The 26,009-nt window shown below is 43.6% G+C and overlaps 1 protein-coding gene across 2 annotated transcripts in view; it reads right to left on the bottom strand.

The window, feature by feature from the left end:
- Positions 1 to 19,679, bottom strand: part of oxr1a (oxidation resistance 1a) — a 101,807-nt gene extending 82,128 nt beyond the window's left edge. Inside the window, exons 1-2 of one of the 2 annotated variants that reach the window (XM_037455109.2) lie at positions 19,538 to 19,679; positions 9,959 to 10,044 (exon numbers count right to left, since the gene is read on the bottom strand). In XM_037455109.2, the coding sequence (XP_037311006.1) occupies positions 9,959 to 9,975 (17 nt within the window). In that variant the 5' untranslated portion in view covers positions 9,976 to 10,044; positions 19,538 to 19,679. The remainder of the gene's footprint in view (positions 1 to 9,958; positions 10,045 to 19,537) is intronic. The other variant, XM_037455112.2, reaches the window with a different exon arrangement.
- Between the last annotated feature and the right edge of the window lie 6,330 nt (positions 19,680 to 26,009).

The raw sequence follows: 26,009 nt of genomic DNA, 5'->3' as shown, positions 1-26,009 counted from the left end.
AATTAACCAAATTAAAAACCATTGAACTAATGGTGCACTCAGAGGATGCTGGTGAGATAGTTTAGCTTCACTGACATGAAATGAAACTGATGCAGTGATTCCCCTACCATTACACCCCCCCCCCCCCTGTAAAAACTAGAATTGGAACTAAAATGTATATATGTAAATTTGTATATACACACACACACACACACACGCACTGATTTACTTAGACTATATTCGGCATTTATTAATTACTCAATTGATTAACTTTATAATACAAAGGTTATTATAAAGGTTATGTATAAAAGGGAAATTCTGAACTCGCATCTAATAAATTGATAAGATATTGGCCGGCTCTAGAAATCATTATAATGCTGATGTGTCCTTCACTGATATTGCAAACGACAACAAACAACAACAACAACAACAAACCAGCCCGTTCTAGCTTTGTGCATTTTCTCTTCCATCCATTACATCATCTATTCCTAATCCCCCTTGAACCCACCGCCTCCTCCAGCTGTGCTGGATTCACTTTGTCTCCACATGGCACACAGTTGTTGAACTGTTCTCCACCGTAGTATTTATTTCTCTGTATGCTAGCGCGTCACCACATTACATCCCCCTCTCCTTTTATGATGAGTCACAGGCTCAACCTTAGGCAAGAGTGCCCAGGGAAAGGGGGGGGGGGGGGGGGGGATTTGAATTCAGCAGCAGTCAGGAGGAGACGCAGGGAAAAGGTCAGTATATTTTAAGATGCCTCTAGTCTGTATTGCTGGGTGCATTTGTCAGAAATAATTTAGTGATGCTCCAGTGGAACCTAAGATATACACGTGCGCGCGCACACACACACACACACACACACACACACTTTTTGGGTGAAAATGATTGCATAACCATTCAGTCCCTCTAAAGTGCATGACTCAGTCTGGTCTGCCGGTCCCCCATCACTTTGAGCCTCTGCTAAATTATATGGGGGTCACTATGTTTGATAATACCAAAGTTTGAAGGTAGCCGGTTAGCTTAGCACATCACACAGAAATTGTATATTGTTGGTAGCTGGAATTGGTGACAAAAACAAGGCTTTTGGGATTTCCACGTGGCCATGTTTGAATACTTGTGATGCAGTGATGGAGACATGCTCCCTCTTGGCTCCCGTGTGTAGCCAGCTTTTTATCCTCCTTTACCTCTGAAGTAGCGCAACTAACCTAGAGAGCAGCAAGAAGCTCCATTTACACCATTTACAAACTGATCTTTGGTGGTCATTTCCATGTGATCTAGATTCACCAACAAGCAGAAGGCACTGAATGGGTTTTAAGATATGCGCTTGAATAACGACACTGAGCCTTTACTAAGCCATCTGTTGTGTGGTCATGAATCTGAGTCAATGTCACATTGGATCACCTCTAAATGAAGAAACAGCACGTGGCTTTTAGTTTGAATAGCGCCTGGAAACCACTACGTCACCAGAGACCTGGAACGTCAAGTCCACCACAACAAGCTGTTCCTCCAATCCCAACAAAGTGGCTGAGGATGCAACAGACAAAGGCGTAATATGGACCCCCGCATCCTGCTCAGCAAATTTAAAGCTCCAAAACGCACCGCCAATTTACTTCAGCATGTATAGGGATATGCTAAAACAGCCTTTTCCCCCCCCCCAGTGACTGACTGTGGTCGCCCTAACCCCAGCGCTGTCGTCCTCAGATGTCATTGTGTCTCAGCGCATTTCAGCAAAAAGCAGGTTCATGTCTAAATGGCTCTTGCCAGATAAGGATGAGCTCAGCGCGCAGCCATCAACGAAGCTGGTATCCTACAAACCCTATAAATCCTGCAAGGGCACTTAGTCATGGTCACAGAAATGTCACAGCAGTCAGCAAATTGAGTTAGTGGCCATGGCAGCGGGAGCTAGCCATGCAATCTGCATATCTGACTTCTCATTGCTGGCGGTTTGATGCATTTTTGTCTGAACTTGTTATTTTTGTTGTTTTCTTAATCTGCTCCAAGATATGGAGTCACAAGGATAAAAGCAGAGATGTAGCTGTGCGGCCCATCTTTGAACGTTCTCCCTCCGGCAGTCTCCCCACCGTGAATTAGCAGGCCTAACAAACACACCCAAGCACCTCGAGGTGGGCTCCCACAAAGAGGAAGAGAAGCACCCTGTCGCCATTACAAATAACTGCTGTGGATACAGATAATCAAATAAACAACAGTAGTGGAGATGTACATTTGTATTGTTTTCCTGCGTTTGTGCTGGTGTTGTTTCTGCCCCCCCCCCTCCCTCCATCGCTGAGCAGCGTTTACCCTCTGGATGACATTGAGAAGCGATCCTGCCGGTGGTTCAATGGGAGTAATGAAATAACGCACTAATGGGACTCCTCTTCAGCGCTCACCTGGGGCAGCAATCCCTCCCCTCAGCAGGAGGGCCAGGAGTAAGGGAGAGGAATCCACAGAGGGAAGGAGAATCAGAGGTCATGAGGCAGTAGCAGAGGGGAAGGTTGACTGTGGACAGTTGCCACATACCGGCGGTAGGAGAGTGCTGGATATTAACAAATAAATTGACGACCAGGTTCATAAATTATAGATAAACATCTATAGATAACTGTAGATATAATGCATTTAGTGTACACCAAAATACAACCACGATTCTGGAGATATGTATTCAATAAAGTAATGGGAATGTTATAAAACCACTGTAATTTGGAAACTAATCAATAGAATAATATAAATGTACAGTTATGATTGTATTCAATGTAATGTAATCTACCGAAATGCATTCATGTAATACTTGATAACACCACAACAGACTGAGAGGCCTTCAAAATCCGAGCTACATTGAACTCACCAGGAGACCACTCTCAGGGGGCGCGGTCACAGACTTTCACACCTTTATGTCTCCCGTCCGTCTGGTGTTTCTTCATTATTTGAACACAACAAGAACCACACACTCCTTCCATCCCATAGCCTAGAGATGCACTGTTATTTTCTCCAGGCAAAGATTCTGTAAGAACAACATCATTGCTGATAAACAGACCAATGTTTAGGGATTACAATATTTGCTGTTATCAAAGTCTACTATGATACATTTAGAACTCAAATTAACAGGCTTTTTGAATAAAATCAACCAAAATGGGGATTTGACAACTCAGTTACTCTGCCTTTCCAAACGGAGAAAAATTAAAAAAAATATTCTCGTTAAGTCTAGAAATGTGCAGAGATCTTTCTCACTTAAAGCACTAATGGAGCCACACACAAACTAACTGAGAAAAGGATAAAAAATAAAGCAGGTCCGATTAAAACTGATCACTTGGGAGCCTTTTGAATGATACAATGGTGTGTGTGTGGGGGGGGGGAAGGAGTTGAAAAGCAAGAACCAAACACGAAACTGTTAGGAACGGTCTCATTGCTCGCCACCCCCAGCTGTGGTGAAAGCCCGCCTTTGAAGTCGGAAACAGAGACTGGAAGGTAATCCTGTAAAAAATAGCTCGAAATAAAGCGGCATCAAATTTTAATTAGCTGGTGCTCGTGGCCACAGGCTCACTTTCACCAATTTCACCAGGTGACATTCCACCTCTGTGCATTGATCTGCGGCAGAACATTGCTCTCAGAAAATGAACGCTTCTAAAAGGTAAACGTACGGCTGTCGATTCGCACCCCAAAGCACTCGTATTGAGGCGCTTCTGCTGAACTGCCACCAAGAGAGAAACTCAAATGTAATACTACTGCTACCCTTCCTCTGGAGGGTGTGTGGCGCCTGTTCACAACAACACCAACAGTGAGTAAGCAGCGAGAAACATGTGACCAGCGGATAACACTGGTTCAAAACAACATGACCGTTTCTGCCCTCTGATTGGATGGCGTAAATCTGAGCGGGCCGCTCATCAAAATGAGTGACATGTGCGAGGGAGGGAAACCGAGGCGGCAGTGGGTGGGACCAGTAACAGGAGGAGAAATATGTGGTGGGTTTACTGGGAACAGTCCCACTAGAACAGTGGTTCTCAACTGGTCTGGCTCCGGGACCCACCATCACCCTTTAATGACAAGCCGCGACCCAAATCGATCGGTCAACATGGGATTTTTATTTTCCCATGCAACGGCCCACTAAAAACGGGTGTGGAGTTGAGAACCACTGCACTAGAATACATAAAGAAATCAACAAAAAGCTTCAAATCTGAGCAGTGACTAGAATCCCAGTGGCAGTTATTGGACACAGATATAAAATACAAACGTTTAAAGCTGTACTAAATCAATATATTTACAATCAAAATCCCTGTGCAATGGAAGTAAGGTTGTCTGACCTCTGCAGCCATAGCTCCATTACATCCTACTAAAGAGTTCACTGGAAACCAAGGCCATGTGCTTTTGGACAGCCGCAGCGTACATCTGTTGTCATGGTAGTGGCGCTTATCCCACTGACGATTAGGAGTGAAAGTAGCACACGAGGCCGGGGCTTAAATACGGCCACAAACAACCTGCAGTAAGCGGTGTCACCGGCCTCATCCATTGAGAAACTACAACAACAGACTTAACCCCGCGGACAACCCCGACCGACTGTGACGCCGCTCCGGGAAGCTGATGTAATGCTTTCACTGGTGATCTGCATGTCAGAGTCCACAGCTCTCACCACTGATTATTGACTAATAAAATCACCAAAACCCCCCCTTGAATAGCATGCTAAATCAATACAGGGGTTGAGCAGCCTCAATCCATAAGAAGTTGGACCCTTTTGTTCATGCCGGAATTCGATTAAAAAAAGTTAGAGATGGAATTTTTCTGATATATTTGGTGCACTGACAGACTCATGCAGTCGTACGGTTCCAACGCCTATGAAAGATACAGTGGAGTGAATGTGTGCCGAGGCATTCGATACCTCCCTCTCTCCAGTGTCAGCAGAAAGCCGGCTCATCATCACCTTTCAGCGGTCCTGCAGCTCCATTACTGATACTGTCACTTCCGATGTCCAGGACCTGCCGCATCCAAGTCTGCCCGATCCAAAAGCTGCTGATGACTGCATTGAAGAACCAAGCCGTGGCGGCACAGACCGACTTGGACATCCCTAGCCGGGAGACTGATTAGATCCAAATGCTTTTTGGCGGCTTGAGAAGTCCACGCCAGGAAAGAGGCTGCATGCATTCATGGTTAAAGTTCACTGCATGGTTTTCTGTCAATGCCTTTGTCCAACAGAACATGTTTTATATTCATGTGTTTTTACATGTATGTGTGAAGATGGTCATCGCTTAAATGAGGAGACCCATTACAGAAAAGATAACTTCCTCACATCGGGCCCAATCTATAAAGCAACAAAGGATGGAGCGGATGCCGAGCATGTGTTTATTGGGTTAACGTTTACCTTATTTATGAGTGATTGTGTACGTTAACAAGCTGCAGAGCTCCTCTAAACACTGCAAAAACATCACACACAATTCCAATTGCGTTAAGCGCTTTGTGGTGACTACGGTATTTGGCATTCAACTAAACATTTGGCTATTCTGTATGTTTGTTTACAACTTGTATTATCTGACTACTTCTGTTCTTTGTAATTTCCTGGTCCGAGTTAATTACTTTGAGAGTGCACAACCTGCTTATTACCTGTGTGGTTTCTGTGTGGTTGCTGTAGACGGGTCAAAACACTGACCGAGGCTTTTGCGGTCTCATGTCTCGTGTCAATAAACACCTGCCAGCATCTCAGAAACTACCATCTGTGCTCAGGCACACACACACACACACACACACACACACACACACACACACACACACACACACACACACACACACACACACACACACACACACACACACACACACACACACACACACACACACACACACACACACACACACACACACACACACACACACACACACACACACACACACACACGCACACACACGCGTTTAAACCAAATCATGTCCAGCCCAACCTAATGTATATTACATGAAAGTCCTCAAAGTGAGAGAGAGTTCATATCTTAGAATGAGACCTTCAAGGTCGGCCCAAGGAGAGACGGTGTGCGGCGTTGGGGTGACAGCCTGTTCATAATGATTGAATCAGCAGGCCCTCGCAGGGGGGTTAACACATCCCCAGCATGCACTCTGCTGCCGCCTCCCCAACCCCACAGACGCCGTTCTCTTCCCCCATCATACATAAGTAATCAAGTGCAATGCCCATTGAAGTCTATCACCAGCTCAGTGCTACAGATATCATATTCCACCTTATGAAGGTCAGGATAAGTGTGTGTGTGTGTGTGTGTGGGGGGGGGGGGGGGGGGGGGGCAATGTCAGATATAATACTTCATCCAGACCGTAATTACTAGCCTGGTTTAACTACAATTATGACTATGTGACACATTGACAGCTTTAAAGAGGAGGGCAGAGGTGCAGGTGTTTATCATTTGGATGGTTTGTGTGGCGTCACAGACTGACGAAGAATCAGCACCCACGGGAAGGTGCCTACCCACCATGCATCACTGTAATGGGGCGTCCCACATCCCAGTCAGGCAACATTAAAGATTAACTCTGTCAGATTAAATGGGGGAAATGCTGTGGAGATTTGGTGAGGTCAGGTACACCATTTATAGCGCTAATGGGTCCAACTCATATTGTGGTAATTTCATTACCGCTCCCCCTGAACGCAATTACTGGTTACGGCTGTGTCCCCTTCGTCACCCGCTCACCATTATCTCCGTCTGAGCCGCTACCGGCACGACAGTTATTTCCTGTTCCAGTCCCGACAAGTTAAAAAAAAAAAAAAAAAAAAAAAAAACACACACACAGCTAGGAGGAACCACTTTGTATTGATGATCCCACACGACTGACAACCAAGGGTGGAAATCAAATTAGCCTTTGAGACAGCCAATCTGAGCAAACACCTCCACAGCTCAGGGAAGACGGCGCTGAGTCACTTCAACTGGAAACGTGGGGTCAGACTCAGTCGAGTTACATGGAGCTGAAAAGGTAGTGCGACAGAAAGTGAACTACAAGCGCAGCAGTTACCAGTTTCCATGAAGCCGGCTCGGAACCGATGGGTACAAGTCACCCAAGAACCTTTTGGCTGGGAGCACCGGAGAAAATAGACAGTGAATAAACCCTGAAACACCTGTGAAGCCTCCAGGCAGCAGTGACCTTTACGGCAGCTGTAAACCACCCACAGCTTTTAACTTGCTTGAAGTGAAAATGAGAGACAAAGGCTGATATTAGTAGTCTTTTTGTCAGTGAAATAACAACCCCTATCATGGAGAAAGCAACCATCGTTCAACACATTTGCCTTAAAGATGTTCAATTTGCAACCCCAAATCAAAGATATGGCACGTTACGTTAGAAATGCTCTCACGCAGAATGAAGGACGCAGATTAACGGCGACCCAGTTCCATTTTAATGGGCATGTGAAGACACAAACAATCACGCTGTGGATGTGTGTGTGTGTGTGTGTGTGTGTGCGCTCCGTTTATCTATTATAGCGAGGAGAGAGAGAGAGAGCACTAAACCGAAAAGACAACCACAAAAAGGTTTCTTTCAAATCAAAATCTAGACCGTTGTGCCAAGACTTTTGACTGTTTTTCATTTGAATGAAGGATTTATTTGGGTCTTGCATTGTACGTGAATTTGGTTTGAGGTGACCAGAGGGAGGCCAGGAGAAGAGACAAAAGCCACAGCAGCACACAACGATCCCTGCCAGAAGCAGATTTGTGTCGTTCAGCAGTTTAGGGATGGGGGGAAAAAATAAATAGAAAAACGCTTTGTTGTTTCACATTCAGCAGAAAAATGCGAATAAGCTCTTGGAGTCTTTGAATTTCAAGATGGCAGCCTGTTATAGTCACTTTGAGCGTATTCGTGTCATCGCCCGCGCTGACACAGCACCTTGGAAGATGGAGCGCTGGCCTGGTTTAATCATCTTCTCACCCATAGTAACACACACACATTATTCTATTATTTTTGTGGACATCTTGTCCAGGACAAACAAATATCTACAATCCGCCGTATGGGGCTTATTTGTAAAGTGAGACACGTTGGACAGTGCGCTTCGGTCCATGCAAATCAGGACTGGAGAGGCCGATCTCAGTCTAACAATCTCACAGAGTTCGAGGTCGCATTGAAGAAGCGTGAGCCCCGGTGCCACGACTCCTTCAGAGACCTAATCCCTCTCCCCCGAGCCCCCCCGCACTACAGAAATGTTCAAATAAATAGCCGTGGTTTTGGATGCCAACAGGAGGGTTTCTCTCAGTAGTCGGGTCTGCGCTCTGCAGGCGTTGGACTTTTGGCTTTCTGAGTGTCAGAGTTCACCTAGAGACAGATTTCTCCACGTGCAGAAAGAAAGACTGAATAGCCTTAAATGATCACAGGACCAATTTTAGCTATTTCTCACAATACCAGAGCAAACTAGTATTTAATCAATCAAAAAGGGTCCCATTTAATTATCGATTTTTCAAAACAATGTGTCGAATAAATGTGACAAGTCAATATTGACAGGTTAATGTTCCATTAGCTGGTCGTGACTTTAATGTAGAAAGCGGACAGGTTTGAAATAGGACCCTTGCATTCGGCCCCCTTAAACGGGAACTTTATGCTAAAGTTCTGACAAAAAGTCAACGTTCTAACCTGGTGATGATCCATGAAAAAGAGAAAGCTGTTTCTGGTTTGTAGTCTAGAGCTAGTATTCTAAATAAAAAAACAAGGACAAGCAACAGAGCTCTGAAAACAAAGATTCTTAAATATGAGAACTAAAAGTTTAGTCTTTTGGTATGAAGCGGTCTTGCTTACAGTTTCCTGTTAAACCTCCACCGATCCAACGGATTATTTTCTGAAGCCATTTATGCTAACATTTAAAGCTTTCAGCAGACAAAAACTGTATTTATGAAAAAGCTAAAGAAAGAACACTAACCTCAAAAACACTTGACCAAAGCCCCACGTGCCCCACACTGAAATCCTGAGCCCATCAGGCCTGCCTTGCTAAGCATGATTGAGTTTTGCCAATATTTGGGAGGGCAGTTTAATGAACAGTAAATTCCTCAAACTGTGTGATAAAAACATTTATTTCGTATGCTGCACATGCAGATTGGGTCTTTTTGAACCAGGTTATAGACAGAAGTTGTCAAAACTGTATGTATATATCATTTGAAATAGGCTGCAATCAGTCGATTACAAACAATACATTTCAAAATATACCTGAATAAAATACTAAATATACACGGAGGGCTGTGGACAGATTTAATATGTCCTGTCCTCTCCAAGGCAGGAATAGAGGAGTAGAAGACCTACCTATGTCAACTAGCTGAATGGTGCAACACAATGAACTTTTAAGGCAGTAAAACCGCAAATTATAACAATGGATTCAAAGAACTTAGTTCTTTCAGAATCCATGGATTTAATTACTCAAGAAAAAATTCACTTGAGTTTTGAATTGTAGAATGAATAGGCTGTTCTCTGTAACTTATCCAGTGGTGGAAATAATTAAACAAAGGCAAGTTTCAGCTGTTTCACCTTAAAACCACATGAAGCGACCAAAGCACTTTGTTATGATCCACCTTACACACCTTTAAAACACAGCGCCACTTCCAACCCTGCGGTCCCGTGATGAATGATGTATGCAGACCGTACGCTACCGCCAGTCACATTAAAAATACACAATGCACACACAACCCCAGAGACTGTGATCCGGGTTTCCTAAACATCCCACCAAGTCTGAGAGAGTATTTCAACGTCGGCCCAGAAGGTCCGCTTCGAAATGTGGTGTGTGGAAATATCAACACAAGGTAATTCAGATATTTTACACTAAACAAAAAAAGAAGCATTTTCTCGGTGTGTGAAGTTGACCTTTACCTGTTTTCATATCAAAGTATTTTGGACACCATTATCATAGGTAAATGTCAACGTTATCAGCTGAAGCCTTTAAAAAATGTCCTGAAATTTCTGCTGAGCTTTTTCTCCATTTGTTGTTATTGTTGTAGTATGGATAAGAATAGATCAAAAGTGACATTGTGCCAACCTTTTGGTGCTGAACATCTTGGCACCGTCTTCTTTTTCCTGCTCCGAGGCTTTGGGAGGTTGGTGTTTGATGTGGACTTTTCAAACCTGCAGGAAGAGCACACACACACAAAGACAGGGACAGAAAGAGAGAAGTTAGCTGGGGGGGGGGGGTTTTGCACCACAGTCAGGTCGCTCTCCAGTTGTCTGCATGCCTTGGCGACGCTGATCTCCTCGACCTCCGTTTGCCGGGCTCGGCGAGAGGGAGGGAGGGAGGGAGGGAGGGAGGCCGCGTAGCGGAACTCCGCCAACAAATACAACACGCGGTGTCAAATATCCGCTCTGATAATCGTTTGCTTTTCTTCTGCCACAACAACACGGAATCAAACCAGAGTGGAATTAATTGGAGCGACGAGGACTATTTAAAAAAATAAATAAAAGAGAAGGAAAAAAAAGCGCATGTGCTTGTGTTGGCAAACGTTGCGCCGCCTCTAAATGTTAAGCCCCGACGCGGGCCTCTCTCCGGAGGTCAGAGCTATACCTACCGCGTTGTGTTATGGCTGGGAGTTAAGGTTATCAGAGACTGTAGAGGAGGAGCTGGAGTAAAATAAGATAGGGTTCAATAATTCATGCCGAGGTCTATGCAGGCCTCACTCCTCACCGTCTCCTGTCAGTTAACGAGACGAGTGGAGGGCCAGAGGGAAGGAGAACGGGGTGATTAAAGCGGCCAGATCAGCCCGCCACCCCTAGACACACACACACACACACACACACACCGTCTCATAGAGGGTTTCCTCTCCTCCACACACCGCTGCGGCGGGGAGCCGAGCGGAATAAGCAGGCGTAAAGGTTAACAAAGTAGTGTGACACTGGAAACATGGGATAATTCATTCAGGTGACATGGAAACTGCGGATGTCCTCGCAGCTGTAAGTAATCTAAGGCAGCGTGGCAACCATGACTCACTGACAACAGCAGCCCCAGAAATATATATATATATATTTTTTAAAAGGTAATAAGTAGGTCACATATTGGGGTTTCAAAAACAAAAAAGGCTGGCAGCTAAGAATTGTTCTTGTGCTTCCAATACTGCAATTTGCTGAATTACTTTGGGAGGGCAGATCTCGGATAATGTTTAAAGCAGAATATATATATATTTTATTAGACTGTAGGTGCTGTACAGATGGTCCATTCAAGCACTTTGAGACAATCTGAAAAACTTAGTGTCCTACTGCTAGCGTAGCAGTTATAAGCCATGGCTTTATTCCATCACCAACTGGCTTCCAGTATCAAAGCTAGCATGCTCATATTTAATATAACGTGCCATGAAAGCCAAATTTGTGTGTAGACAACCAGTAAAAAAACAAAGCCGTTGGAAATGCCATTCATTTGCAGGTCATAAAGAAATGAAAGGAATTGGAAAAGGTCTGTCTGCAGGCTGGGGAGCCAATTAGCTGGTCAGCTGCATCATATTGACTAAATATTTAGGGGAATGTTCTTTAGGGTTCATCCTCTGGGAAACATTGATGTCAGCACATTTCATATTCCATACAATAGTCTAGAAGTTGAGATTTATCAGTTTGGAAAATTGTTGGGGCAGCATATTATATTTGAACAGATAATTATTTTTACAACAGTAACATTTCATAGCATTATGGCAGCAGGGGGAAGTTAAAGAGATGAGAAACAATTGCCATGAAGGGCTAAGAGGTACATGCACACCAACAGCCAATTATTCTGAAATATTTCATTTCATTAAATAGACTGTTCATCTAATCGCGGGGAAAATTCACAGCCCAGGGGCTACAGCCAGATTTCAAAGAGGAGCATAATTTCCTCTTGCATTGCTGCTAAAATGTGACTCATCCACCCATTCGTCACAGTGTTCCAGGGCTTTAAAGTGATTACACAGAGTGCTTTACCAAACCCGACGCTCGCGTTAAAGAAATAATAACAAACCTTACAGCTTTCTAGCTTCTATAAAATAAAAAGACCAAACCGGAAAATATATAATTATATGAGGCTGACTGCACATGTTGTTTATTTGAGCCATATACAGTCAAATGAAAAAAAACAAAGAAGGGATGTGTACAGCTATACTATATAAAGTTAATTAACTGATCTCTCATTTAAGTCATGTGACATCCCATTTGGATATTGTTTTTCTGGTATTGGTAAAGGAAAAACACCCTCATGTTTTATCCATTTACAAATGTGTGGTTTATGAAAATGTAGTCACTATGAGAAATGAAACATTCCTACTGATGCACACTGAAGAATCACGTTTCTTTGTAGCACAAATGTTCATTTCCCTCAGGATACAAAATTTGTGACAGGAATCAGTGTGACGCTCACTTCTGATGTGTCGGCATAGTAAAGAGACATTCCAGATGTGCATTAACGTTTCACTGCAGAAGCATTCTTAAAGATGTGATCCAAGCTGCTGCAGTCGAAAGAAGGGAACGGGACTAAAGGCTGCTCCAAGTTAGAGCCGTACGAGTTTGATTGACGGATGGTTCCTCCCATCACCTGCCGTGAACTTTTTGCAACTGCCAGTCGTTTTCCCAACAAGTTTACATTGTCAGACATGTTCAGGTTGAAAATGCATGGGTATTAAATAGCACTAATCTTCAATGGAATGTACCCCCCCCGGCCCCCGCCAACCCAACCTGGACTGAACATCGGGTTTGAGCTTCATTAAGCCAGCCTGGTGTTTCAGCAGAGCGTTCTGACAAACGCCATCAGCATTCAAGCGTGTGATGGATCGATGCAAATCATTCCGACAGACATGAAGACAGCAGGTGTCGCCGTTGCTCGGCGGGTACCTTCCGCAAGAAAAAGTGCACCTTTAATGAGACAAACTGTACAAGGGCCAAATGGTGAATGGGCCCAGGAAAACAGTCAATTCTGCTCTCAAAGCCGCACCCTTTCATTTATCAATCCTCACTGAAGCTGCGTTTAGTAATGACAAAAAGGGGGGGTAGGTAAATTCAGATATCAGCTGCACTGGTTCCTGGAGGATATCCAGGGCGTTAGCAGGAGAAGCCGAGTATCGATCACAAGCAGGATTAGCCGGCCCAGCATGCAGCTAAATCAGTAACAGGGGTGAAGAAGTACAGAGGCAGGAAAACAACAGCAGCCATTTAAAGCAGCCGGAGTATTTAGTAAAGCAAGGTATGGCTGTCTTTTCCTCCAAAACGTCTCCCCAACATTAAAGAAAGAGCAGCAAATAATGCACTGTGGTTACTTTATTGGCTGAGAAAGTGAAGGCAATCTTGTTTTGGTCTAAATCAATTTCCATTGTTGGGCATGTCGACGTCATCGTAAACTGACACACACACACACACACACCGTGACAGCGTGTCCCGATTTTGATAAAGATCATAAAATCCGACGGGCACTCTAAAGTGATGAGACTTTGGTGAATATTGAATTTATATATATATATGTATATATATATAGTTGGGTAGCTGCTGTGGCATCTCAATCAGAGCCGGCATCGCTGCAGTGATATGACTCATCTTCCCTTCTGTTCTCCACTCCCCGATGCCCTGGTCGTCCCTTTGTCTGAGACTCGCCACTGTTTATCTCTCCCTCCCTGCGCCCCCCCCCCCCCCCTCCCCCTCCCTCCCTCACAAATTTGTTTCCTTGGCCACGTCTTGTGGCGCACGAGGAGCCCCGATTGCGCCACGTTGCCTGGACTAATAGGGGTCCCATTAGCCTGGCAGGAAACAAAGCCATGATGGAAACGCTTTGTCAATTACCGGGACACGAATAAACAACCGCTCTGTCATTTTTGGACTCCCATTTGTTTTGGGCTAATGTCTGCGACGCGTGGTGGTGATCTGCTCGGGGGGGAGGGGATCTTATCCGAGTCTCCCACAGAGAGGCGGGCAGCATGTGGTGTCATTGGGTGATGTTTCTGCCCTGGATGAGAGTATCGCCAGCCACTTGACATGTTAAAGGAATGAATCCGATCTGAAGTTGGTGTCCAAACGCTGTGTGGCCTTGGTTGTAGTCGTGGTGACGCCATGTGACTTGATGGCAAATGTAAGGGAGATAATCACTAAAAAAGGTTGCAAGAAACAAAATGACCTCCTTAGTTCACTTCCTCCCATTCCACCATCTAATCGAGCTGCAAGAACTATATTGTTCATGGACAGGCGGCTTTGAGTTGTATTATTGAAGCATATGGGAATTTCACTGCACGAGATAAAAATATGGAAGACTTCTCAAATAACCATTTGCATTTTAACAGAATACGAGTTCACGGTGGCTGAATTCATTTAGTATGCTTTATTAAACTTCAGGATAACGAGGTACAAAGAAAAAAGAAACATGCATGTTAAGTGAGTTCACTCCAACACTAATTGCTTCAGAAATTAGCCATGAAATTATTCATAGATACTATGTGATATGGGGGAGAGATGGGCTCAAGAAAACCCCATCGCTAAATTGCGCTGGTCCGTGGGACATTAATCAGTATTAAACTAGAGAGCCGATCTTCACCAGGTGTGTTTGCAAAAAACACCGCTAGAGTTTTTCCCATTGGAACTGGATTAGATACACCTGCAGTCGGGACGTGGGGTTATCAGTGGGTTTGTCACCCACACACCTCACACATTGGATTCTTTAATCTGTGCAAATTCAGGGAGCAAGTCTATTATTACAAAAAAAAGGGACAGAATAACAGTCCCCCTCGTGCCAGTTAGCATATAGGTTTTGAGAGGCGGCCAATCAACACGTGGGGTCTGATCGGGTGTGAAAGATGTAAAAACTACATGTAAACTATTCTTGTTTTTGGTGTGCTAGGACTACTTCTCAGGACTATTTTTGTTGCTGTAGCTTCATATTTCTATTATTAGATACACGAGTGCACTAAATATTCTCATCCAACTCTGGGCAAGAAAGCAAATATGGCAAAAAAAAACTAATTTTTCCCAAGTGAACTGTGGCTCTGCAAACATATCTCTTAGTCATAGTAATAATTTCTTGACAAAAAAAGGTTCACTAGCTTTCAGTGTGGTGATGTTGGGATGAGGATACATACTACATGATGTCCACTGAGCCTGGTCCACTTAGGGCGCAACAATCTAAAGAATAGGTTAACAGAAATAAAATACTGCGCCACGATCCTGAAAGATGCCACTAAAACCTCCAATACCACTGTGTCCTCATCTTTAATAAGATTAACAGTAAGCTACACTGTAGACAGAGATGAGCATTTTCCTCAAATCCTTCAAGTCCACGGAGGAAACGCCACCTCCTCACCCAACATTTAAATGTCATTGTGTAGCTCTAATAGCGAACGGGTCGATTACAAAACGGTTTACAGCTTTAAAGAGACCTTGACGCGAGGGCCTGACAGCAAAAAGTAATTCCCTTTATAAAGATTTCTCTGCTTGTGTTTTCTTGTACACGCGACAGCAATCCAGCGAGGAACCACCCGTACGCCCAGAAAACTACGCAGAATATCCTCTTCACAGCTCAGTTTACTCAAAATAAACCGCTGCCTTCCTGGGTTGATCTATTTCTGTCGGAGTGTTCCTGAGGTTTTGCATGAAGATGATGATGACAAAGCATGGAGGGGGGCGGGGGGGGCTCAGCTTTAAAGCAGAGTAGCTCATGGCAAGGTATGTACGGGAGCTAGAACACTGTCAGTTTGAGTTAGACTTGAACACACAGGCGGGTTGGGAACCGCTGAGTCACTTCACCGCGTGATATTCGGCTGACGAAGACAAACGCCCGTGGAGTATCAGTCAAAAAATGACCCTGCGCCCCGTTGCTTTGATTTAATTAGCTTTCAAGCCGCGTCCCCAACGTGGAACCAAAGGCAACGGTCGCTCAGCTTAAGTGACGGAGGGCCAAATCGGATTTCGGTTCGCCGACAGCTCCCCCCGTCGAGTTACACGACGGCGTGGGGTTTTCGTGATGCGTGTCATCTGGCTGTCACATTATCCCGCCCTTGGTTTACCCCAGCAACTACGTGGATGAGAAGTTTGGACAATAAAGTAAAACGCTCCGATAAAATCGCTAAACAACCACTGTGTAATCCATTCAACCAGTGGTTTGGGTCACATGGCCGGCCTCGCAGCGCATCATGGACCGGGAAGGCTGGCAGGAGACCGAAGAGCGCGGTTTGTTGCTACGATCGAGAAAGGAGGAGGAGGGATTGAGCTTTGGTCACTGGGTTAGGTCCGCCCTGCCTTAGCATGGTTAAGTCCCGAGTAATCCTCCAACTAGCCCCATACATGTAGCCATTATGCACTCGGCCCCGCTACAACGCAAGCTACAACCGACGTCCTCCATTGTTCACCTGCTCTCTTTTTAAGACGACTGCTGAGGGCGTTTATCCTCCGTAAATCTCTTAAGGATTATCGTCATTCCGCAGCGGGATCACTCTCACACAGACACGTGGACACACAAGTCCTTCCTGGCAAAGTACACGTGGAGCATATAAGTGGCGCAGAATCTCCAGGGCATCTTCGTAAAACACCGTTTGTGGCCGATGTGAACCACGCAATTATGAAGAAAAAAAAATGTATTTCTTGGAAGCAGCAAAAATGCATTTTCGGCTGGATCGCAGAAATCACATTACAAGAGACAGCAACAAATCACTGGCCTGGTCCTTATCTCATTGCTTCCTTGCAGAGGCAGGACCTCCCCTTCCCTGGCTGCCCATCTTCACCCAGTCATCTTTTGGAAAACTACTTATTTATTATTCCAAAAGCTAGTCTATGAAAAAAATACACTATTTAACATATATATATATATATATAAATAATGAAGTTGGATAAAATCCCTTCCTTCCAGCTGTTTGACAGCTGTTACTAAATAGAAAAGCAAATCGATCTGGTTGCAAAGACATTTATTACACTCTGCCATGTCAAGGGTTTTGATGACCTCGCCTTGGATTCTGGGTAGTTGCAAGGGTAACATTATTCACATGAAAACGTATGACGTCATACGTTGCTGACAACTTGTTTGTTTCCCCCGTAGAGAACATATCATCATCATCATCATCATCTGCACGTACACTAAAGTATTGTTTGATCAATACTGAAATACTCTCGGTAGATCTTATGTAATGTACAGCCATTTGTGGAGCAATTTTACATGAATCTTCCAAAGCTTTATGGTTTTATTTTTATTATTTTGTCCAGGCCTGCAGATTTCCATTTTGAGATTCCATAACTCGTCGACTTTTTCATGATCTTACAAAACCTAAATGAAGCTGCCAAGTCTGCCATATGCGGGTAGTTCAGAAAAGTGTCTTGTGGCCTATTTTTATATATCTAATTAATTAAGTGAAGTATTTAGACAGTGCTTTTCTGGGCTTGTGAAATAGTCCGTTAGGAGATTGACCAACCACAGGCTTCTACGCAGCCTGAACTAAGTGCACAACGGAGTAAAAAACACTGGCCCAGGATCAGAGTGATTTTGGTCTTTGAGGGATTTAATGATTTAAGATTAACGACCACGTGTGACTGTCCAGCATCCTTCAGCCTTAAACACGGTTGTATTCTTTTTTCATTGCAACAACAAGGGAACATTCTTCCTGACTAAAAGTCACATGTGATGTTGGTAATTCAGTCCACATTCACCGAGATGTGTGCGCATTAATGAGGTTACAGAGACAGACGAGATAGCAGCAGCCGATGAAACATCACACGACTTTAGATCCTTTTCGCACATTAAATCAGAGCGATAACAAATTTTGCCGAGGCCACCTTGATAAACATCAAGCCACGTGCATGCCAGCTCTGCCTTATCGGCATGGAAACAAAGCCTCCGAAGCATGAAAGCACACTTTGATATACTTGAAATGTTGTTTGTAGGAACCAATTGAATCTTCTTTTTTTTTTAAAGCCATGTCTAGAATTATTTCTTCCAAGTGAATATAGTTTCATCTTTGGCAAATCTCAGTGCAATAATGAATCAGCAACAGCAACCAGTGGCTGACGAACCCTGGGTGAATTATTCAATCAATAACAGCAGGCTTTCCTCACGAGAGTCATCATTCAAGGGGTGTGTGTGTGTGTGTGTGTAGTAGTAACAGAGGGATGGGGCTCCTTGTCTCATAAATCTCAGGTTTATTTTTTTAGGTGGATATTCATTTCATAAGATTAGTCAAAATATCTATTTGATGACTCCAAGGATGCACAGCATTTAAAAATGTACTAGAAGAATCAAATATGTTTAACCTCCTCACAGAATGGATATGCTTTCATTTAGTGAACATCCTCTAGTGAAACACAACCAGTTATAAAGGTAATCATAAATCATATGACAATCACACATGAAGGTTCAATAAATCATTTGTAAACAGCTGCATTGTTTGGTGTTTTTTCACTTAGGATCATCAATGTATTTGGTTTTAATCAGGCTCTATGTTACACTTCTAGACAATGTGTGATATTTTATAATGCAAATGTTGATCATGGAAATCTGCCACATTTTTTTTATTACAATCCACAATAAAATCATATATTGTCCAAGCCCCAATAAAGACATACTGAATTGAATTGGGTTTAAGAATTTTAGGCACCTGAATACGTTACATTGGGCTGTGGGAAACTGACCACACCTTTTTCTACAATAGTTCATGGATAGCACTATTAAGGAGATATACTGGGATGATATAAATAACTGCAGCTCTACATCGAATAGCAGCTCCTTTTTAAAAGTATATTTTTACCGATTCGCCGGACACATTAAGTGTTGAGAAATAACCACCGTGATCCCAAAAACCCGTCTTATGTAAGACACAGAGTGCATCAGCGGGGCACAGCTCCCCGTCCCAGCTCCTGAACCCGCCGTGGGAGGACAGCTTTTATTAGGATGCATGATAAGCGATTAAAGACAATATACAGGAGCCGGAGGCAGCTCACTCTGCACCTTATGGGGCTATACCTTATTGCATTATGCAATGTGGTAACAGGCTTAGCTACATGCTACTCTGCAGGGGGGGAGTTTGAGGCCGGCTCTGATGACTCACTTCATTAAGTCTCCCTTCCTGAGAGCTTTGGAGTTGCTGAGGAGTGAACTTTCCACACCCCCACGTTACGGCTGGCCTCGGATGGCATTCACAGTAAAGTAGAAAACTAAACATTTACATATAAACTCACTTAAACAAGTAACCCGGAGTTTCTGCAAACATATCGGAGTATATATGGAATAGTTATATTTGTTGGAAGTTCTGCAGCAATTTCAGGCTCTGTATAATAATATAAAGAAAGTCTATTGTGGTTCACTCATTGCACTTAATGCCACTTTCTTTCTCCTCCAGCAGCTCTAAATGTCCCTCTAACACTTTTGCAGAGACCCAAGATCCATGTCCTTTTTCTATCTAGACAACTACAGCGACCGTCCACCTGAATCTCACCTGCGCGGTCACGAGCATCGCAAGAAGCCGCATCCCAACAGAACTATTTTTAACTCATCCGGGCTCCCGAGCTCCGCCAGCTGCGCGGAAACACAACACTTTGCAAACATTACACCTTCACAGCGGCACGACACTTCTGCGGCCGCTACGGACTGACCGGAAGCCGGGTGAGCCGCTTCGGAGCTCACGATAAGACGTCGCAGCGCCCCGGTACTTACTTTGAGGAGGGACGCGAGGCGATGGGAGCCGCTTCTCAGACGGTCGCGAGCACTGCCGGACACGCGATTCAGGTGCTACGAGCGTCTCAGCATCGCGGGAATGTACACGGAGGCAGGCACGCGCAATCATTTGACCTTCTCCCAATAGAAAGTACCATCGGTGAGACGTGGGAAGGGGGGGGAGCGGACCGTACCAAGCGGGCGTCCCGGTCAGACGGGGAGAGAGAAGGGGGGGGGGGGGGTTGTCATCCTGGGATGCACTACTGCAGGAATGAGAATGGCACAGTAGTGAAGGGTGGAAATAAATTTGTGAGTAGAATGGACTAACTTAAAAAGGCTGTCTCATTAATTCATCCCCCCTGCTTTATTTCCCAATAAAACGAGGTTGCTTTAACTGAAGTATTGACTCTATGTGAGTGTTTATTTTATTCAGTCTACAGGCATATCTAACCACAAAACGTCTAAATAATTAAAATTTCTTTAACGAGGAGGCACTCCTGTACAGTGAACACAGACACATTAAGCATTTACATCATTACACCCTATGTACATTAACATTAACAGACCTGACAGGTATGAAGCTTAAATTATATTATTAACAGTTGTAATATTCACAGAACTATATTAAAAATAAATATTTTTTAATTCCTGCATGAGGGCAAAGGTAATACATTCCAAATGCAATATCCGCAGTGAGATGTTGATGTGAGTGTTACAGAATGAATTGGGCCATGAATTAAATATGTGAAATGATGTTTGAAACTGTAATTATGCAAGTCAGGAAAGTTGCAGTTTGTGTTGAAGTGGCACTTAGCTTTGTGTGAAACTGAGAAGTTCCTCCCTTCGCACGTCATCAACAGTAACATCTTGCGAGCTAACAGCGTGGGCACGCTCAAGTGCATTAAAAAACACATGTGGAGCTGGACCGCTTTCGCAAAAAAAAGTACAGAGGAATCGAGATTACAAAACACACAACCTTCTTCTCTGCTACTACACAATATCTTAAATAATAGTGGTATGCTGCTATCTTAGAGCGTTTTTAAATTTAACCTTTCCAAGGTTCTGGTAGAAAAATGCCGTTCTGCAAGATTACTTAACTTAACTCCATGATCCGATCAAATAGAAGTTTGTGGTTGACAAAGGGAGTTAACTAAGGAGTGATTGAGAAATGAATGGGTCTCTACATTAATCTCTATAATTTAAGGGAAATAGATGCAGTTATCACATAAAAACCACTGGACTGACGGAGGCATTTACAGGATTGCACTACATTCCAGAATATTGAAGTAGTGAGTTTAAGTGAACGAAGCTGTCCTTGGTTATATTCTAATAATATGTATGAATGGATTTCTTTACAATATATTCACAGCAAATGGATAATCACAGTAAATGGATTCATTCATCACGCTTACGATTCTATTTAACAACTTTATATGATTTGTGTCTGGCCCTTGACTTTATGGAGTATTCGTAAACACTTGAATGTAAAAAAAAGATGTGTCACAAATAACAGCCATTCTTTACACAGGACTTACGGTAAATAAAGGACACGCACGCTTTGAAGTGAGAAGGTATGAACAACACTGCGGTCATCCTTCTGATATACCTATATATATATACCTAAAAGGCATTATTAACTCACACTCGACCGTTGACGCAATGTGAGTCATTTGCCCCATCGATATAGAGTACTAATGTTATTGCTATAGGCGATTAACCAAAAGTGTATATGACCAACTTACACAAATACCCCAAGTGAGTAAGATATGGCGGAATTTTCAGTTATCCAAAAAGCACACTATCCAATCTTTATTTGCTTTGTACGTTGAGATTAAAGGCATCAGCCTTGAAAATGTGTCTGTAGAAAAGCGTCAAAGTAAAAACCTGGCTGGGACAAGTGGCCTTGCTTTACATTAAATGTGTGACCTTGTGAGAACATGGCCTCATACCAAACCCTGCTCAAAGGGGTTGCTCTAATGCACATGAGGTGAAAAAAAACCCACACTTGCGCCTGAAAAACATGCTTCTAAAAAGGCTATGGTTGTGCGTTCATGTTGCATGGGTTGTTGTTGCTGCATCTAGATGGTGACGCACAGTCACATTGGACACCCAACACCCTCGGCCAGATTCAGACTGACTCTCTCTCTCTCTCTCTCTCTGTATCTCTCTGCACGGACAACACCGGGAACTCCTTGCCCACTGAGATGGAAACTGCATTTCTCAAGTATAAATGAAGACTTGTTACTGTATTGATTGATGGTGCACTTCAGCCGGGAGGGGCTACAATCGATGAGCGCCACATGGAGTTTGAAGACAGAGGGCTGAAGACTGATGTCCGTGTTGCCTCCCACCCCAGATCTTACTCATAAATAAATGAGGGACAGTGCATTTCCTGAAAAATGGCTTTGCTTTGAAGGGGAAAGATGCCTCAGTATACCCCAGATATCACACTGAATCAGATCAGAGAAAAAATGTCCATAAAGATATTAGATAGTCTTCACACCTCAAACACATTTTTTATGGGTAAGAGAATCCATTCATTAGAAATTAAAAGATTCCTTTGTGCAGCAATAACATTTAGTGCGTGTGTGATTATTCTCACACCCATCATAAAACTGTCAGCGCTCTTGCACAAATTAATTTGGCTGGAGACCTACGAGTGAGTTTGAGTCTGAAATTAAAAAAAAGAAAGTGTTGTGTAATGTAATTTGAAATGATCTTCAGTAATTGTTTTACTAAACTGCTCATGTTGGGTTGTATTAATTGACATTGACGGACAACAATTTGAATTGTTTGAATTGTTTTGAATTGCCGATAAACGTCACTTAATTCAGATCATGTTTTCTCAATAGATGCAGCAGTGGATCTCAGAGGCAAAACCTTCACAGAGGATGGACTTAATAACATGGCATACCCATGAGGACTGATCAACCTCTGCATCAGCAGCATTAGGAGGGCCACACCAAATGACCATGTTATCAGTCCGTGTTCTATGACTGTGACACCGTCCCTCAAGAACTCATCATGGTAACAGGCATGTGGCCACATTACCGACGGATCATTCATGCTTGGAAGCTTTTCATCACTGTTCCCTCTCCTCTGGTCTCTTTTTAGCAGGTCTGCAGATTCACCTCTAGACCTTAAACCAAATCTGTCCAGCAGAGGAAGTGTTTAATGCTTCAGCTTCTGCTGGCTGCAATTTCATTTCAGTTTTTTGGGAGCAGCGCAAATCACTGCAGTGGATGATATTCAGAATCCCAACAACTGCCATCCGATATCTAAACGTCCTCTTCCAGAATCATTCATCTGGTTTTATTGATTCGATTTTTTCATCCATGATTTAAACAAAGGTTTTGTGCCGCCCTGTTTTACCTTTCTGAGGCATTTAATATTGTCAATTGTAGAATCTTGATCCACAAACTACAGTCTGCTGGTCTGGATGGTGTCAGACTGTTGCTAGTAAGACTCAGTCAAGCCACTTTACCACCATAGCTTTGTTGATGATAGGTCTGTCCCTGGTACGTTTACATTGTACTCAAACAATGTGTGTCCTTGACTACGGAGGTGTTTTGTATAAGTGTGTTATGAGATTTATTACAAATGAAACATTTTGGACATTTTGTTGTCATCAATGAGGGGAATCATGTCGCGCAAACCTCTCATTTAGTGTGTCAGCATGCTGATTTTGGCTGTTTACCACCAAACACTGTCACAGTATAGCTGATATTGATAGGAATGTCTGGGAGTGTTTTGCTGGTCATAAACTAAGAACAAATTACAAGTGTGCTACGTATTAAAGTCAGAGGATCATCAAAGTTATAACAACTGGCAATCTTTTAAAGGTTATTGAGACCCTTTTTCATACAACACAAAGCTTAACCGCTTCAGGAAATGTCATCAAAGTCATGGCAAGTTTATCTGTTCAGTATATCAGTAAAAAAGTGAACAGCAATCCATCCAAAAGTTGTACAGATATCTCTACATTCATTGGGCCGAGTCGGTCCGCTTCACTAGCTGCTACAACGCACAGCTCCTGTTTAACATGAGATTTGCCTTTTAGGTGGCACATTGAAACAGCACGGCAGCGTTCAGTGAGGCAGATTTAATAAAGCCCAGCCAACATCTCGGGAGATATGGACGCCTCAGCAGAATTTGGCAAGGCCTTCGGTGATACTGACGGGCATAGAACGTAAATGTCACCCTGGTTAACCTGCTCTACGTGACAAAACAGATAAGACCAACAGGAAATGGATTTTTATTTGCCCGCAAAGCTATCTCAATTATTATTTGATTTCATGTGTGTGCTGTAAAGTCTCCTGCTTGCGATGCTTCGGTCCAATGGGATTTTTTAAGAAACCAATTTTGAAGGCTTGATATCAAGCAAAGGGGTGAAAGTGAGATCCATCGCTCAAAAGCCGTGGCATGCGCGAGATGTCAAAATAAGGTTATTATTTGCACTCAGACTCAGGCTCCTGTTCTCCATCCTTTCTGGCTGTCCCAGCCTATATCTGCTGTGTGGGGAGGGTGCCTTGTAAATAAGGATGAGGTGCACTGTGTGCTGAATGTCAGGGCAAAGGGCTTAGGGCCATGAGGGGCATGAGGGGCATGAGGGGGTGGCAACACCTTAGAAATGGTCGCTGCCTACAGACATGGCACAAATGGCAAAGACGGTGTGAAGGTGACCTGGCGCCGCAGGAATGGCTCTTCATCGCCGTGAGTGTTAAGATGCTACGTGTGGCTCGAGGGCAGATGTCTAATAACAAAGGCAAAGGGCAAGAGCCTGCGCACTATAAAGGTTACATTGTCTTCATCTCACACACAGAGGAACTGCAACACTCTTTATTCAGATCAGTTAAATTCCAAACATCATCACAGTAGACATGTAGCGGGTATTATAGAAATCTACAAATTACACTGATATTAAAGACCATTTTAATAAGGCTACTGATTATATGAAGGTCAATGTACAGGGATGGACAGAAATGCACTGTAAATCCCTGAAGGGATATTTCAGATTGTTTTCATAGCACTTGTTCAAATGAAATAGAGGCAACGCCTCTGAAAAAAAGAAAGAAACGAAAGAAAGCAATCAAAAAGCAGCACTGCATGTCATATCTGACAATCTCAAGTTTCAATCACTGCTATGGATTTGATTTAGAGCTTTGTCGGCAATCAGAGATGTGTGAAGCCCTGAACCCTGCACCGGTAATCCAAGGGGCCACCTACAAATACCAAATGTTAGTCTGGGACTCAAGGACATTCTCACCAGAGTTATTTTTCCCCCCTGTTGCTATGGCAAATCTTGTTATTAAATCCAAATCTTTAATGGAATGAGTTGTTGTCATCAGACAGTGTTTGGTTCAGCGCTACTCCGAGCAAACGGGCCCCGTGGAAGTCGAGGGGCCGGCAGACTGCTGTCTGAACGATGCTCACAAACTGCAGAGAGACGGCTGTGTGATCAGAACGTCCTCCTCTCAATTCTACTTCTGCGGAACAGACGCAGGAGGCAGAGGAGGCCCCCGCGGCATTAGCTGAAATCAACCCTGGATAGCCTGAGAGCAAAATAGCACACGTGCACCCAGATAGCCAACCCGACAGTGAGTCAATACCTGACATTCATCATTTCGGTCCAGCCACGCTTTTTAATTAGGGCAATGAATTCCCTACACGGCTCAGGTCACCTGCTATCTAAACAGCGTATTATTGTTAAGCTTTGCCTTTGTCTAAATGCTATTTCGTGGATAAATACCCAGGGGAGGCAGGCTTTGTTCTCTCTTAGGTGAATATCAATTATAGTTAAGTAACAAAGAAGTCAATACAATTTATGGATTCTGAATGAAAACACAAATATTGTCTCTCAGGCTTTTTCTTATGGCACATTTATTTGGTTCCCTTAAAATTGAATCTCTTCCCAAAACCATGAAGCTTCATCAACAGTTGTCTCCCAAGAGCCTGAACGATGCAAGATGAGTAGAAACGGGGAGCAGAGCCAAACTGTAAACCCAATTCACAACAAGTGCGGCGCTAAAAAAATCTATGTGCATGATGATCACTTCATCAGCATGAATGTCACGGTCCCGAATGACGCAGCCTGCCCTCTTTGGCACGCCACACGTGTACAACTGCATTGAAAACCAAAATTAGCATACATCTCTCTTCTTAGAAGCTGTCCGGCCCGCCATCAACACTTCATTATACATGATGATTGTGTGACTGGTGGAGAGGGGTAGAGGACACGCAATCACGGCCCCCCAATATCTGATAATCCTCATCTATTTGGCTCCATTATGATCAACTTTCCCATGTTTAGTCAACGACCTCTCGTTTAGCCCTTTATTAGGACGGCATTTTGTTTGAGGGTGTTGTTTGAGAGAGACTCATTAAATGGTGATTAGGCAACCTGTTTCATGTTAATCCTGCTGTTTTTGCTGTTGAGTGCAATACTTTGTGATGGAGACTATAGGATGAGCAC

Source organism: Pungitius pungitius, chromosome 11 (genome assembly GCF_949316345.1).
Source record: "Pungitius pungitius chromosome 11, fPunPun2.1, whole genome shotgun sequence".
In the NCBI taxonomy this organism is placed as follows: Eukaryota; Metazoa; Chordata; class Actinopteri; order Perciformes; family Gasterosteidae; genus Pungitius; species Pungitius pungitius.
The sequence above is the reverse complement of the archived record's forward strand: the minus strand, read 5'-3'. Positions and strand labels throughout refer to the sequence as shown.